This window comes from Penaeus japonicus, unplaced genomic scaffold (genome assembly GCF_977035675.1).
Source record: "Penaeus japonicus unplaced genomic scaffold, GWHDUDI00000001_assembly GWHDUDI00000013, whole genome shotgun sequence".
Lineage (NCBI taxonomy): Eukaryota > Metazoa > Arthropoda > Malacostraca > Decapoda > Penaeidae > Penaeus > Penaeus japonicus.
Window position 1 is genome coordinate 23004800 of NW_028234415.1, and position 15000 is coordinate 23019799.

General features: G+C 38.6%; 1 protein-coding gene and 1 long non-coding RNA gene across 2 annotated transcripts in view; one reads left to right on the forward strand and one right to left on the reverse strand.

The window, feature by feature from the left end:
• The window catches only part of LOC147470630 (uncharacterized), a 4772-nt gene extending 1958 nt beyond the window's left edge, over positions 1-2814 (forward strand). Inside the window, exon 2 of the long non-coding RNA XR_015191533.1 lies at positions 2252-2814. This is a non-coding gene — a long non-coding RNA (uncharacterized LOC147470630). The remainder of the gene's footprint in view (positions 1-2251) is intronic.
• Positions 2815-3691: 877 nt separating this feature from the next.
• Positions 3692-15000, reverse strand: part of LOC122267976 (ribosome biogenesis protein BOP1 homolog) — a 13805-nt gene continuing 2496 nt past the window's right edge. Inside the window, exons 2-14 of the mRNA XM_043038208.2 lie at positions 14502-15000; positions 14175-14307; positions 11338-11542; positions 10296-10464; positions 9651-9754; positions 9453-9527; positions 9038-9194; positions 6885-7103; positions 6641-6753; positions 6134-6307; positions 5326-5471; positions 4863-5009; positions 3692-4536 (exon numbers count right to left, since the gene is read on the reverse strand). The exon at positions 14502-15000 is cut by the window's right edge and continues 219 nt beyond it. Coding sequence (XP_042894142.2) covers positions 4383-4536; positions 4863-5009; positions 5326-5471; positions 6134-6307; positions 6641-6753; positions 6885-7103; positions 9038-9194; positions 9453-9527; positions 9651-9754; positions 10296-10464; positions 11338-11542; positions 14175-14307; positions 14502-15000 — 2295 coding nt within the window. The 3' untranslated portion in view covers positions 3692-4382. The remainder of the gene's footprint in view (positions 4537-4862; positions 5010-5325; positions 5472-6133; positions 6308-6640; positions 6754-6884; positions 7104-9037; positions 9195-9452; positions 9528-9650; positions 9755-10295; positions 10465-11337; positions 11543-14174; positions 14308-14501) is intronic.

Here is a 15000-nt window from a genome sequence, read left to right on the forward strand (position 1 = left end):
TATGTAGCGCGTTCACTGATCACCGAGACTTCAATATAGTAGACGACACGCTCATTAAGCATCTTCACCACTACGCCCCAACAGCAGCCATCGCCGCCTTTGGTGTGATTACCATCGTCTTGAACGACAAGACACTTCTGAATGCCGTGCTAACAAACGTGTGTGCTATGGATATGGATAGCCTGAACACTTTGTGGCTTCTTGTCTCTTTAGCAACGGCCGTCTAAGGCAAAACTCTCGTCTCTCAGACGGCAGTTCCATTTCAAGTGAGGTCACCAACCAAGACAACAACTTGGTAATTAACACTAAAGAAATTACTTTTGTTCGGGGAAACTGTAGTGAAGAAATCAGACATGCTCCTATCTGGTATTCATATGCTAGGCAGTCCTTGTACATTTAAGAGTTGCTAGCACGCTTAAATCTATCGAATCCGAAGCAGATTTAAAGTTCATCATCCATGATCGTCTAGACCTTGTTCATAGATCCTGCAGCACTTCCGACATTCACTTTCCAGGGGACATCCTCGTAGGGATGGATCTGCTAAGAAAATTGTCCATGGTCCTGTTTATCTCGCCAGAATCAAGTCACCTGGCTTTAGATGGTCACCGTCATGACGTGTCATTTGGAGGGAAGATGACAGACGGCATGATAGATCTGGACCTTCGTCTCCCCAAAATTCTCCTAGCCGGTGTTGTCCAGTTCCCTTCTTGGTCTACAGTACTATTTGGAATGAGGAAAAATGATTCACCCGAAACAGAGATCAGGAAAGGAGGTTTTGCCAACACGTTTCAAAGTACCGAAAATCTACAATGATATTCACAGACGGGTCAAAAACTGAAGATGGTGTTAGTTTTGCTTCAGTGAGCAGGGAGAAGACCGGGGAAGGTAGCTTTCCTTCCACAGCATCTGTAGTGTTGCGTTGTGACTCTCGCAGTGCATTGCAAGCCATTGATAATTTGATCCCCCGCATCCAGTGGGGAGGGAAATTCAAGACTGGCTTGCAACAAGGACAGCAATAAAAAGGGTCACTCTATGTTGGGTGTCTGCGCATGTCGGCATTAACGAGAACGAATGGGCATACCAGAGGGGCAAAGTAGCTGTCACTCAGCCCCGGGATGCACATTTTCCTCTCCCTCACAGCGACATGAAGCCCAACATCAGAGAAAGCCTTCGTAACAGGTGGAGATAACAATGGAAACAAACCACCAATCATAAACAGCGAGAGATTAAAGAACTCGGCGGTTGGACGACCAGCATCCATCCATCCCAATCGACACATAGAAGTTGTGTTAGCAGGGTTACGAATTGGGCACACACGATTGACCCATGGGTGGCTAATGGCTAGAGGAATTAACAGTAGTCCATGTGGACGAACAATGTGCTCACTTTACAGACCAAGGAAATTAGTAGCTGAAACCTCCATTCACACGTAAGAATGTATTGGGAGAAATGTTAAAAAACGAATTAGTTTTCTATGTGAAATTAACATGTTCTCAAGATATGAGTCGAATCATATCCAGATATAATATAATTACATATCAAATATGCAATAATCGTTTTTAAGGTTTTATTATATGATACTAGTACATACAGATTACGTACAAAACTTCCTAAATTATCCGCCGCTAATGGCCCTATATGTTGAAGCAGCAGATTTTTTTTTTGAATGATCATCAAATTCGCACTGTAGTGAGGTTCCAGTGCATCATGTATATCCAAGGGAGAGCTTCTGGAGCCCTCCATTCCTCTGCAATCTCACTATGTCTCGCTTGTGCATGTGACTGAAGGGATAACAATGAACCCAGAGCTGCTAGATTTGTGACAGTTCGAGGTCCACTTTGTGGGGGAGAGTGGCCAGTTATGTCCTGCCCTGAATTTTGAATTCGATGGTACCAGAACCGCCAGTTGAAATGTCTTCAGGTGGTGTGAACGAGAATGGTATTAACACTGAACCTAATGCTAATCATTTGGGAAAGGGTAGTCACTATTGTTGCTCCTGCTGTGTGGAGGGTGAGAGTGCGAGTGTGATTGTATGTGGTGAGTGTACTCCAAAGTTCTTAGTTTATTCTGTATGCTTAAATTGCATATTCCTTTATATGTTTTATCTCGCTCGTTTTACATTTTATTTTATAAAGTTAACCTTTATGTTTTAGTCCTTTTGCTATTTATACCTTTCATTTTAAGAAACTCGTCTTGTAAACTACTGTGGACGCAAGTTATATTTTCACTTATCTCTTGATTTCTCCCACAGAAATATGCAGTGATACAATACATGCGAGTGCGGTTCAGCCTATCCCCAGGAATTGTCTCAGGGCTGGCTTGTGTCACTACACCAGCAGGCTCCGCGACTCCCGCTCCCAGGGATGAGTTGTAGTGGATTCTGAGGTCCACCTGGCTCTAGATTCACGACTTCTAATTGAAATATACAAATATTTAAATATCCGTTGGAGAGTCCACTTCCGTTCTGTCAGTTACACTTTTTTTCGTATTTTTTTGCGGTGACCGTTTTTTTCGTGTGTACCCTTGTATATTATTTTTTTTACATTTTACAACATACCTTTCAGTATCATGTTTTCCAGCATTATTTTTTTCACATTTCATTGTACGTGTTAAAATTATATGTATGATATGCCTCCTAATTTCTCTGTAATGTGTGGCTCAGGTTAGAAGGCCGTTTGGGGGGTCATTTTTTACAGGCACGACGCCACTACTGACCAAGCTGTTAATGCGGCAGATAATTTTCAATAATCAATCTTGTGGCAAAAGTGACATTTGTAATATGCTAGTAGAACGAATTAATAAATTGTAAACCTTCATAAGTATAACAATCCCCCACAAGCAATCTAATCTATAATCACTTAACCCATTGCAGACAGGGATGGATATGCTTGCCCAGTCTCGAGGATGGGTTTTATTTCAGAGCGTGGGAAGCAGCTTCATGCAACATGCCTTGATTTTTCCCACTCTTTCAGTCACTCATTGGAAAACCAGTTTTGTTTGTCATTTTTTTCATGTTTTATCTTGTGCATGTCATATGACAGGCCATATCCATGCTCTTTCAGTCACACATTGCAAAACCAGTTTTGTTTCTATTTTTTCATTTCTATCTTGTGCTTGCCATATGACAGGCCATATGAATGCTGCAGTTTACTAAAGTTGTAGTATAGGGTCTATATCAGATCATTATTTTCTTTATACTCGGTGTGATAAAAGTACTGGTGATTTATCAGAGGATAAAAAGCAATTAAATCATTTTGTAATTGTGTATTGTCGTGAATGAATATGCAAAATATAACCATCCACAATGAAGATAACATGAGGCAAGGAAAAGGAAAGAAACCCATACTTACGACTGAGAGTGCAACAGTACAAGGCAGCCTTATTACAGGGGCAAATTGTAGATACTGAGCATGGTTTAAGTCCCCTTCCTCTTCCTTGGCAACCTACTGTGTGCCATCGCTTTCTAAAGATAGTACTTGCTAGAGACCATGGAAGGGTGCCATTCAAGGCTCTTTAGGAGAAAGTGGTGCCATCTAGATTTTGGATATTAGTTGAAAGCCATTTTGCTTAATATTATAACAGATGGACAAAGATGCATCTAGATGTGCATAGTTATGTAATACAACTTAAAATACGTACAGTAAGGAGACGTTTAAATTAAATTTTTTCACAAGGTCAAAATAATGAAAACTTCACATATTTCAATTTATTACAAAACTTACAACACCCAACAAGGGGTTATCTAGTATCATTTATAACAATCTTACATTTCAACAGTACAAAGAAGGACAAGTTCTGCTAACTCCAGTTCAACTTATTTGGAAATATGTATATGCTGCATTTTCCCTAGTTGGACAGTTACATTTCATTGTATAGCTTACAATGTCAAAGATAAGTCTTCTTGCTAAATCCAACAATACACACATTTGGTTATGTAGGAATTTTTCTATCCAAATGATCATTAAATATTAGATGTTAGAAAAAAATCATTTAAACAAACAATTCCTATCACTTTCTAAGTGATCCTTTCAATCCCTCAGCATTCATCTTTTGCAATTGAAATCACATCAAAGTACAGTATAATATATATCTATACATCTACATTACTCTCCATCAATTCAGTCCACTGTGGTATCAAAACCTAGTATTGAGAGAGAGAACATCTTCGCTGAGCAAGATCTATTTAACACTTCAACTACAGTATTTCCCCTTACGTGTAATCCAAAGGATTGTCAAATACAAGATCTGTATGTCAATCCAATAACAAATGTATCTTACATGTACTCATAAGGGGAAAAAAAAAGATTGCCAAATGTTATATAAACCTTGTTCTGAGCTCTCTCTCTCTCTCTCTCTCTCATAGCTTGACACTTGGAGCCCTGTTAACTCCACAGCCTGATGGTTGTATCTGCCCCAGATGATAGGATGAAAGGCTCAAAGGGATGCCAAGCAATGTCCAACACGCACAGGTTTTTCAGGAACCAGTGACCAGCCAACTCCTTCACAGGTACGATGAGGGGGTCCGTTACCCAGTCGCTGGAAAAAAGAGAGAAAATAGTTGTAATGATATCGTAAACATACTTAAACCTATACCATTTTCTGAAGAATATTATTGTCTAAATATGCTAACATTGACAGTCCAAATTTGTATACGAAAAAAGAAAAAAAGGGAAAAATGTATTGCCATATAAGAAATATTTTTAAGTTTGAAAGATACAGGCAGTTCTCATTAGTTACTTCTTTCATCAAAACCAAATGCATCACTTTTCACTCACAAAATAATGAAGATAAGAACCTTAGTTAGCCAATAAGAACATTTGCGTAACAATGAGATGATTATGACAAAAGACATAATTCCTTACTTGTACACCATTCCATGGGAAACAATAATTCTGCCATCATCTGATGCAGAAGCAAAGAGTGGGTATTTACGATGGAATGCAACCTTACGGACAGCTTCCTTGTGGTACTTCAGGTTATGAGGCTTCTTTGTACACTCCATTTCAAACCTGTTATAGAAAAATCACATATAAAATACATATACCAATCAGTCATGTATGTATGTAAGCATGTAGACATATATACATGCTTGCAGATATCTATCCACTGTTGGGTGGAGTGAAAATACTTAATCTCATTCATCTATAATTCATGAGACTCAAATGCAACAAACTCCAGAGGTGAGTCACTACAAACTAACAAACTTACTAAAATAATCTACTTTTTCATCTTATACATACCAAAGTAAAGCTCCTAAAAGACTAAAGATGATGTTCATTTTAAGCATGGCAGGTAATAGCTATAACCAAGAAGATAAGGACTTACCAGCTAACTTTGCGGTCAAATGTGCCGATTAGGAAGTGCTCGCCTCCAGGATGCACGCCAATGGAGGAGACCCAGCGGCTGTTTGCTCTGATGTTCTTCAACATGGTCTGCTTTTGAAGGTTGTACACTCGGACGTGAGTCTGGGTCTGGAATACAAAATGGTGTGTCAGTGTACTGGCCCATGCAAGGAAAATCTTAAATTCAATGAATTCTGTCTGCCCACTCACCAACACAGTCACAATCACAATCTCAACCTTCAACTCACTCACACACATATGACCCACAGAGACAGATGCATGCATGCACACAAAATATAGAGAGACAGCATCTTGACTGAGGATATGAATAAACTCTTTCCTCTTAATACATAAACCCCACATAATAGACATGTAGCACCAGCCACAGATGAATTGGTGTAATTCTAACTGCAAGAACAAAGTGCAGCCACGTGACCTGACAGGAGTGTGACGACATGATTGGCTCACCTGGGGACCAGTCACCAGTGAGGTCAGATCTACAAAGGGAGTCAGACTACTTACGGCGCCCAAGGGGCTAAGGACGCCAGTTACTCAGCTCACTGACTGCTGATACAACAAGATCTCCTACAGCAGAACCAAGGAGCAACAAAATTGCACTTCATTGATCACTTTGCAAAAACCAATGAATACGACAAAATACTGGGGACTCTAATTTGTCCAACCACAGACCTTTCCAAGCACAGACAGCTATTCTTCCCTATCCAACTTTCTACATACAAGAAAACAACTCTACATACAACTCTACATACAAGAAAACCTTTGCAACTCACCACAACATAGAGGAAGGGCAACTTGGGATGGAATTCTGCCACCTCAATTCGGGCTCTGATGGTTGTGAAGGGGATCTGTGACCTCCAGCGACTAAGCTGATGAATTAGGATTGACCTATTCATACCATGAGGTATCACAGTGACAAAGTAATCACCTTGTTTATGCCAAACAACCTGGAAGTTAACACATGAATTAGTATAAAAAAAACAACAGTTTTGAGCATTGCCAGTGATTTACCATATGTATCAGAATAAGTGAAGAAGAAATGTCCCTAAATATAAATACTAGCTATTCTCAAACTAATGTGGTTCAGAATGAGGCTTATATTCTCACTGAATTTCATAATAGTATTTACAAGGTAAAAAAATGGCTAATTCAAACAAAAGGGATGACCATACACACATAGTAACTTTACAAAGTACCATATGAATAGCATTCCTTCTGAAGAAATCAAGTAACCAAAGAAAATATTTATAAACCATCTTCTTACATCTAAAATATCTTACCTGTCTTAAATCTTTGAAATGTTCTAGAACCACTCTTATTCCTTTGCTCCATTCAGTTGCATCTGGTTTCCTCCAAGTCACTGCAGTCCTCACACGTTCAAATTGTTTTCCAACTGTTAGAGGAAAAATTTAAAATCATTATAATAAGATCCTGTTTCACCAGACTAAAACCATCTACATGGACGATGGCCAGATATTTATCTATACAAATATCAACATCAAGAACAGATGAAGATTAACTTACTGGGGTCATCTCCTTTTTCAGGCTCCACCTTAAAGACATCATTTGTCTGCTTGACCACAACCTTATCTGTGAGGTAGGTCTCAGGATTCATGCAGTACACTTTGTTCCCCACAACCACAGCCAGCAGGAACAATTTGGGGCTCGGATTCCAGGCCACCCACTTGATAATACCTTCAAAATTGAATGTCCTGAGGCAACGTCCGGTGCTAACTTCCCAAACTGTGGATAAGGGAAACCAAGTATTAAAAAACTCTGGGTATCATTAGAATGAGAAAGAAGAGTAACTGTATATATTGGTGTTGCAGAAGAAGTGATATTGAGCATAAACGACAAGGGTAAATGGCAGGTTATCATCATTTGATTTGTTGATGAATGGCATATCATTCAACTTAATTTTGCTCTCCTAGGTATTTTTCTATCAAGGTCACGTTCCACAATATCTCAATTCTAGATGTTATGACTTGCCTCTCTTTTGACAAGATATTTCATAAAAGACAAAGTTTTTTGCGGGCAGTGCAGACTAGCTTAAAGAATATTTTCTCATAAATCCATCATAAAATACAAGTTTACGCTGACTTTGGATCCCTGTTCTGCACACTGCATCATTACTTAGGAAACAACCACTACTAGCCATTCCCACTACTTTGCAGATAACTGGGAAACCTTGTAATATATAACGTTTGATAAATGGAACTTTCTCTCTCTTCTCTCTACCTCCCTTTCTATTCTTCCGTGTCCTGTATTAGTATAAATTGACTGATTTCATGGCCATAGCCATCTCTGAATTGCCACCACACCAGTTGGTTTCCTCTAACTAGGTAACAATACATATTACACAACAGGTGTGTTTATGTGTTTGGGTTTATCACATTAAGCCTTAGTTCAATAACATTTTTATGGTCTCCTTAGTAAAGGATATAATCTGCCTATTTTACTGGTTTTAGAGATGTGTCTTACATTGTCATATGTGTTGCTGGGCAGGCTTTGATTCATTCTATGTGATATTGCCTAGTAGTTTAATAAGACCATATACATATTAACCCAATGACGACGGTGCGTCACATCGTGTGACACACACAAACTCCCGATGCCGGGGCGTCATGCCAGTGTGACGATTACAATGCAATATTGCAATCACCAGGCATATGGGTCTTCGCGTAGCGAGTGCCCCGTCGGGAAAGGGTTAAACATGAATGACACAGGATCTATCTTACACATCCTTGTAACAAGCAGCAATATTTGCCATTAGTATGCAAAGGCTTGATTTTCTTTTATTATTTCTTTTGATTCATAGGAATTTTTATATCTTTGAATAATTCTACATCAAGACATTTTAGTGACATGTACATGTACAAGGTCAATTGGGGTGTGACCCACCATACATAAAGTGGGGAAGAAACTTGTGTGCTCTTAACCCTATGGGGGAAAAGGATATTTGGAGGGGAAAGCACATAGTTTCAACTAGATGGATTGTATTAACCCATTAGCACCAGGTAACATAATATCTCATCATGCAAATATTTCACTTCTGCCGGATGGTGTCCTATCACGTCATGATCTCTCCTTCAAAATATGAATTTTACATCATTACATATTTACAAAATCACAAGAGTTCCCTTTACATAAACAAATATTTTTTCAATTTTGAAAATAATGTAAACAAATGCAAAAATGCCATAGAGGCACAGCACAGCATTGTGCAGGGAGTGGTCTTGCGCTTGTTATCTAGTCAACAGGAGCTGCATTAGGCAAACATGAGCCTCATTGTGAATGGGTGCCACACCCTCCGATGCTTTACTGTCACCAATTTTTTTCTTACATTCAGCAAATGTGAGGTCTGCATCCGAAAACATACAGACAAATATGAGGCATACACCCCAAATCCCAATGCACTTGCTATCATCAAATTTCTTACAATACTTAGCAAATAAGGGAAGAAATTGGCCAGCTCTGTTGGCAAATTAGAGGACACAATCAAAATGACCTTCCCATCGGTAAAAAAAGTTTCATCCGAATTTGAGCCAGGACACCTGATATGATTAAAACATTTAGACACTATTAGCCCTGTCCTTAATTTGCAATACAGTAGTCACTGACAAACCCATATCCCCAATTAGGTATATAAAGAGAGAGAGAGAGGGGCGGGGACTTACTTTTAACAGTGCGATCATCTGAACCAGAAGCCAGGAACTTTCCAAGAGGATGTATCGAAATGGTTCTGACAACAGACTGATGGCCAACAAATCGCAGTGCTTCTCTCGTTGGAAATGGCCGCAAGTCTTTGGGTTTGGGCATCCGCGGCAACATGTCCTAGAATTGAAGCAAGAATGATATAGCTATAACATGGATTAAAGATATCACTGACATTATTTCCGTTACATGCATAATGAAGGCATGTAACTTCCATATCATATTACACATTTTCATACGTCCACATTTCCCTCATGTAAATGCCAGAGGTAGAATATGGGGAAGGAGGATGAGAGCAATAAGAGAAAGAGTAATGAAAGGGGAAGGGGGGAGGGGGTAGTACAAAAGAAATATTAACTTATTGGCAATATTACTCACATCTGCTTTGTGTAGACTTTTCTTTATCAACTTGCGTGGAGCTAAGTACAAGTCAAGGCATCTCTCATATCTTTCCTGTGAAAACAGAACACACATTATTAGTTTATCCCAAGTAATATCTCTGAACAATGGACCATTCAAAATCTCCAAGCCTACCCTATAATCTCAAAAATCGAACAAAAACTTGACGTCACTTACTCTCATGTACTGGAAATACTGTGGAACATGGCGGATGGTTGAGAACCTCCTTGCACTACATTCTTTAACGTATTCTAAGGGCGCGCGGTACGAATCTTCGTGCCCTGAAACACAAGCATCGGATCATTAACACACCACTGTTAGGGGCGATTTGCTGCACATTTTCAAGATATTTGTTACTTAGAAGCAAATTGGTTCCTTTCAGAATGACATTGCCAATTAAGTGTTTATGGAGTAGGTAATATATACCTGCTTAAGCTTTGCAAATCAACAATAAGGTTTACAATATATCCCAAATCACACAACATCACACAACAGTAAGAGTAAAAATTACACAGACAGAGATAGATGTCAGATAGCCAGGCAGCCAGAGACAGACAGACAGACAAAAGTACTGACTGACACACTGACAGATAAGCACACAATCACATAATCTGTTGGAAAAGAAGGAGGAGGAGGAGAAGGAGGAGGAGGAGGAGGAGAAAAATAATAATAAGAGGAGGAAGAGGAGGTGAAGAAGAAGAAGAAGGAAGAGAAGGAGGAGGAAGAGGAGAATAAGAAGAGGAGGAAGAGGAGGTGAAGAAAAAGAAGAAGGAAGAGGAAGAGACAGAAGCAGAAGCAGAAGCAGAACAACAACAAGCCCACCTGGTAATGGCATCTTCGGAGTATCCAAACGATGTGTTAGCCTTCTAATTTGGTCATCACCCTTAGTACCCCATAAGTCATAATATCGCTGTTTCTTTTGCTTGACCTTATAAGTAATCATACCCTTCTTGATCATCTCTGCTCTTTTGGCCACGTACGCAGCCTCATTCTACAAATAATAAAAAATATTATATTATCGTAATGTGCATGAGGGATGTTGAATATTCTAGGATTGGCTTCATCTGATCTGTCCACAACATACCAGTAATGAGATAAAATGTGTTAAGTGAGGCTGAATTATAACAAGAATACAAGGGCAACAAGGTGAGCGAATACAAACAAGTTGCAAGTGTTCACTATACCAGTATGTCAACTTTGATGATCAGATGATTGGTATTTTGAAAACAACCCATGCAATTTACACTCAGTAAATTATCAAAATCTCTTTAATTTGTTCTCACATTACAAGATTTCATTTCATAGATTAGAAATGGGGGGGGGGGGGAATATTCTTTGTTTACATGTGATGAGACTGCAGTCTTTGGTACAAGATTTTTTTTTTGTGTGTGCTTGTATCATATAATAATGGTACACTTCAACATGTTTGGGATTTATATGTGAATGTGTATGGGTTATTTGCACATTCATAAATTCAAATATCTTACTGATTTAACAACATGAATACCACCTATTACAAATAATTGATATTGATTGTCAGCTAATCATGAACCAGTAATGCACAGTTGCCATATATAGCTAAAACTTATCATATTTAGTGGGCAGATCGGAAAAACAGACTATAATACATGACATCAATTTCATTAGATTTTTTAATAGACTGAGCCCAGTTTGAGAGGGATCCCCTGCCCCTGTCAGTGAACAAAAAGAAATGTAACTCTCTTTATCAGTAGGCATAAAAAGGTTTTTACTTAAAAATCAAACCTGAAAATTACATCATCATACTAATAACAAAGTAATAATACCAGTGAAAATAACAACAACTATAAACAACAACTGTAAAAAATACAAAACAAATCCATACCTTGCTAGGGATGAAGGATCTTTTGTGTTCTGGTCTTCCAGAGATGGGCATGTCCATCACCTCGTGAGTAAAGTGGTCGATCCACTTGGGGTACATGTTGTACTTGGCATCGGGGACTCTGTTCGATAGTACGCGCCTCACCACATCCAAGTCAGCATCACTCAGTCGCACCTCCTGCCCTGTCTGCTTGTCAAACACTGTTCGGCTGAAATGAAAGAGGGATGTGCATTGGCTCTGAGGTATGGGGTTCAACTGGTGTCAAAATAAAATATACATAAGAAATTATATACATACATATATGCATAAATGTATATATGGCAAAAAAAAAAAAAAAAAAAAAAAAAAAAAAAAAAAAAAAAAAAAAAATATATAAAAAATATATATATATATATATATATATATATATATATATATATATATATATATATACATATATATATATATATGTATATATATATATATATATAGTATTATATGTATATCAATTTACATACATACATATACCACACACACACACACACACATATACATATACATATACATATATATAAATATTCATAAACATATATGTATATCAATATACATTCATACATACATACATACACACATACACACACCACACAAACATATACATATACATGTATATAAATATTCATAGACACAAACATATACATATACATATATATAAATATTCATAAACATACACAAATATAAATATAAATTTAAATATAAATATACATATATAAAAAAAATATGTATATCCCTATCTTATAAATATAAAAAAAATACACATACATACACAAAAATACATATAAATAGGCCTCATTTTGTTTGAAAATTGACAGCTGCATTTTTTCCTTTTGTTGAAATTACAAAGTATTTATTTCTTTAGTCATGATGACCTTATTAGAATCATTTTCGTAATATATCATAAAAAGACTAATATTTAATCCAGAAGTCTAAAAAACAACAGAACACACATATATCCTAAGATGCTTGAAAGGCACTAATGTTGGATATCATGTGACTGAAGACACTGATCATGCCTTCCTATATAATTCAATGCTATAATACTAGCATTCAATCTTGACCGGATATTACCTGCTTCTTGTATCCGCTTTTGCCTTTAACTGCAGCTGGCCCTTGCAGCTAGCGGAAGCCCTGAGACATACACAAGCCAGGACAGACAGAAACCCAGACAGAGAAAGAAGACAGACCGAATACTACCATCCACATTGAAAATGCCCACCTGCCCACACCATCGAGAAGGTCTCAATCCATGGCAAGCCTATAGTATCAGATAAAAGTAAGAACTTTGCCACCCGTTCACCCTGCTCTGCCTGCTTTAAGACAAGTATCATCCCTGTATGTTGACACCCATCTATCATGGCTACCTAAGACTGCCCACCGTAAATTTTGGGCTTAACCCGTTTACGACGGGTGACTAGATATCACGTCTAGTGGTTTTTGGGCCACACGCCAGGGACGCGTTATTTTATCCAGGCCGGTGTGCCAGTGCGGCCGAGAATCCTGACGCTTTCTAAAGTCCCAGTATTTTGGTCTTTTTAAGCTGAAATAGCCCCGTCAGGAACAGGTTAACATGCATGCCCACAATCCCAGGCCAGATATCTCTAACACAAGTAGAAAAGGCCACAAGATAAGACCTCCAGAGGACCTCCCTGGTCTGCAGTATGACCTACTACTCTCCCGCAGATGACCCATCTGTCTGCAGATATTAACCTGTTAACGATGGGGTTATTTTGGCTCCAAATAGTCGAAACGCTGGGATATTTCAAACACATAAGCCTAATGCCTCGGGATTCTTGCCCTCACTGGCTGCGGCCAAGCGCTATATACCCAATCACCCAGCGTGCCAGCCCAGAGGACAAAATATCTCATCCCCAGCAGCTGACACTGCCACCACTTGAAGTGATATCCTGTCACCCGTCATTAATGGGTTGTCATTATAAGAAATTCTATAAGTTAGAGAAACCCAGGCTCATTTAATTTTGTTAGGTTTTATTAGAAATCAAGAACTTTAGAGCAAGAGGTCAATAATTTGCAGTGTGCCATCGCTTTCTAAAGACAGTGCTTGCCAGAGACCGTAGATGGGTGCCATTCAAAGCTCTCTCTCTTACTGGCACTAGAAGAAAGTAGTACCATCTAGGTTTTGGAAGTTAGGTTTGCTCAATATTACGGTAATAATAGTAATTATGACTGCAAATGCCTTCATCACTCACTCCTTACTAATAGCCCAATAAAAAAACACAATGATCCAAAATCCCCGAACGTCATGTACGTCATGACGCCCGTCGTCGGGTCAAAGCTCCTGTGTCATGTATGTCATGACACCCATCAGTAATGGGTTAAGAAGCTGTGCAAGACAAACGTACAAGTTGTTTTTCTCCTCCTGCACTCATTTTTATTCATGATGTATATTCCTTTCATCCATCTGTTCCAATCTATAAAGCAATTACTCTGAATAAGAGTACACTGAGATATTGGAAAACTAATGTACTCGTCATAAAGAATATACGTAACAACTCTAATAGGTGTAAAAATAATTATATGTGGGAAGTAATATCCACAAGTCCACAATCAAATGAATGAATGTATAAAACTGTGGTATGGCTTCATCAATTTATATTCTGGCAATGGTCAACCCACGCCCAACTGACATGTTCTAGCATGGTAGAGCTTGTAGCTGATTTTCAAGTAAGTAACCAGTCCAAGCTCAATTTTGTTAGAACAGACATGTTAGAGGTTTGTTGGCTATGGCAACCCCTAATGTGTTCCCATTCTGAAGGATCATACAAACAAATACAGCTAAGACTCACCCGTGATCTGGGTCCTCCAACATCCTTAAGAACTGATCCAGCTTATCTCCTCTTATGGGCTTGATGATTGGGTTTCCATCCAGATCATATCCCATGTGTGGATACTCATCATACCAGTTCATCGGGATGTTTCCTGAAAGGGAAAGAGAATATAATTTTCTGAAAGTTTTCCTTTTCACAATATCTAGCTTTTCCACAAAAGAAAAAGAAAAAAAGAAAAGAAAAAAAATCCTGTTAGAAATGCCTTTGATTTCACCTATATGAAGAATATGTAAAAAGTGATCTATTTTATCATTAATCTATACAAATAGTAACTTGTTATCTTACCAATTGTGTTCCTCAGATCTTCTTCATCTGATGAGTCCTCTTCATATTCATCCTGCACTTTCTTCTCTTTCTCCTTCGAAGGTACATTTGCACCACTGGTGCTTGCCTCATCACCAACTTTATCATCAATTCTTTTATTCTCTTCCTCTGCTGTATTCCTAATGCGAGCTAAAACTTTTCTAACCGTTGTTCTCTTCTTCAGTTCCTTGTCCACCTTTGCTTCGCTGGACATATCTGACTCGACTCCGCTATCTTTCCCATTCTTGCTAGCATTGGATCCCTCTTCCCATTCCCTTTCCTCACTCTCGCTCTCTGTCTCCCACTCCCCATCCTCATCATCGCTCTCATTTTTGTCCCCAGCTTCTTCTTCCTCTTCCTCCTCCTCCTCCTCCTCCTCTTCCAACGAGTCTTCATCTGAGGTCATATCATGCCAGTTTTCCTCATCAGAATCCTCCTCCTCTGAATCTTCAGCATTGTCTTCGTCGTCCTCCTCTCCTTC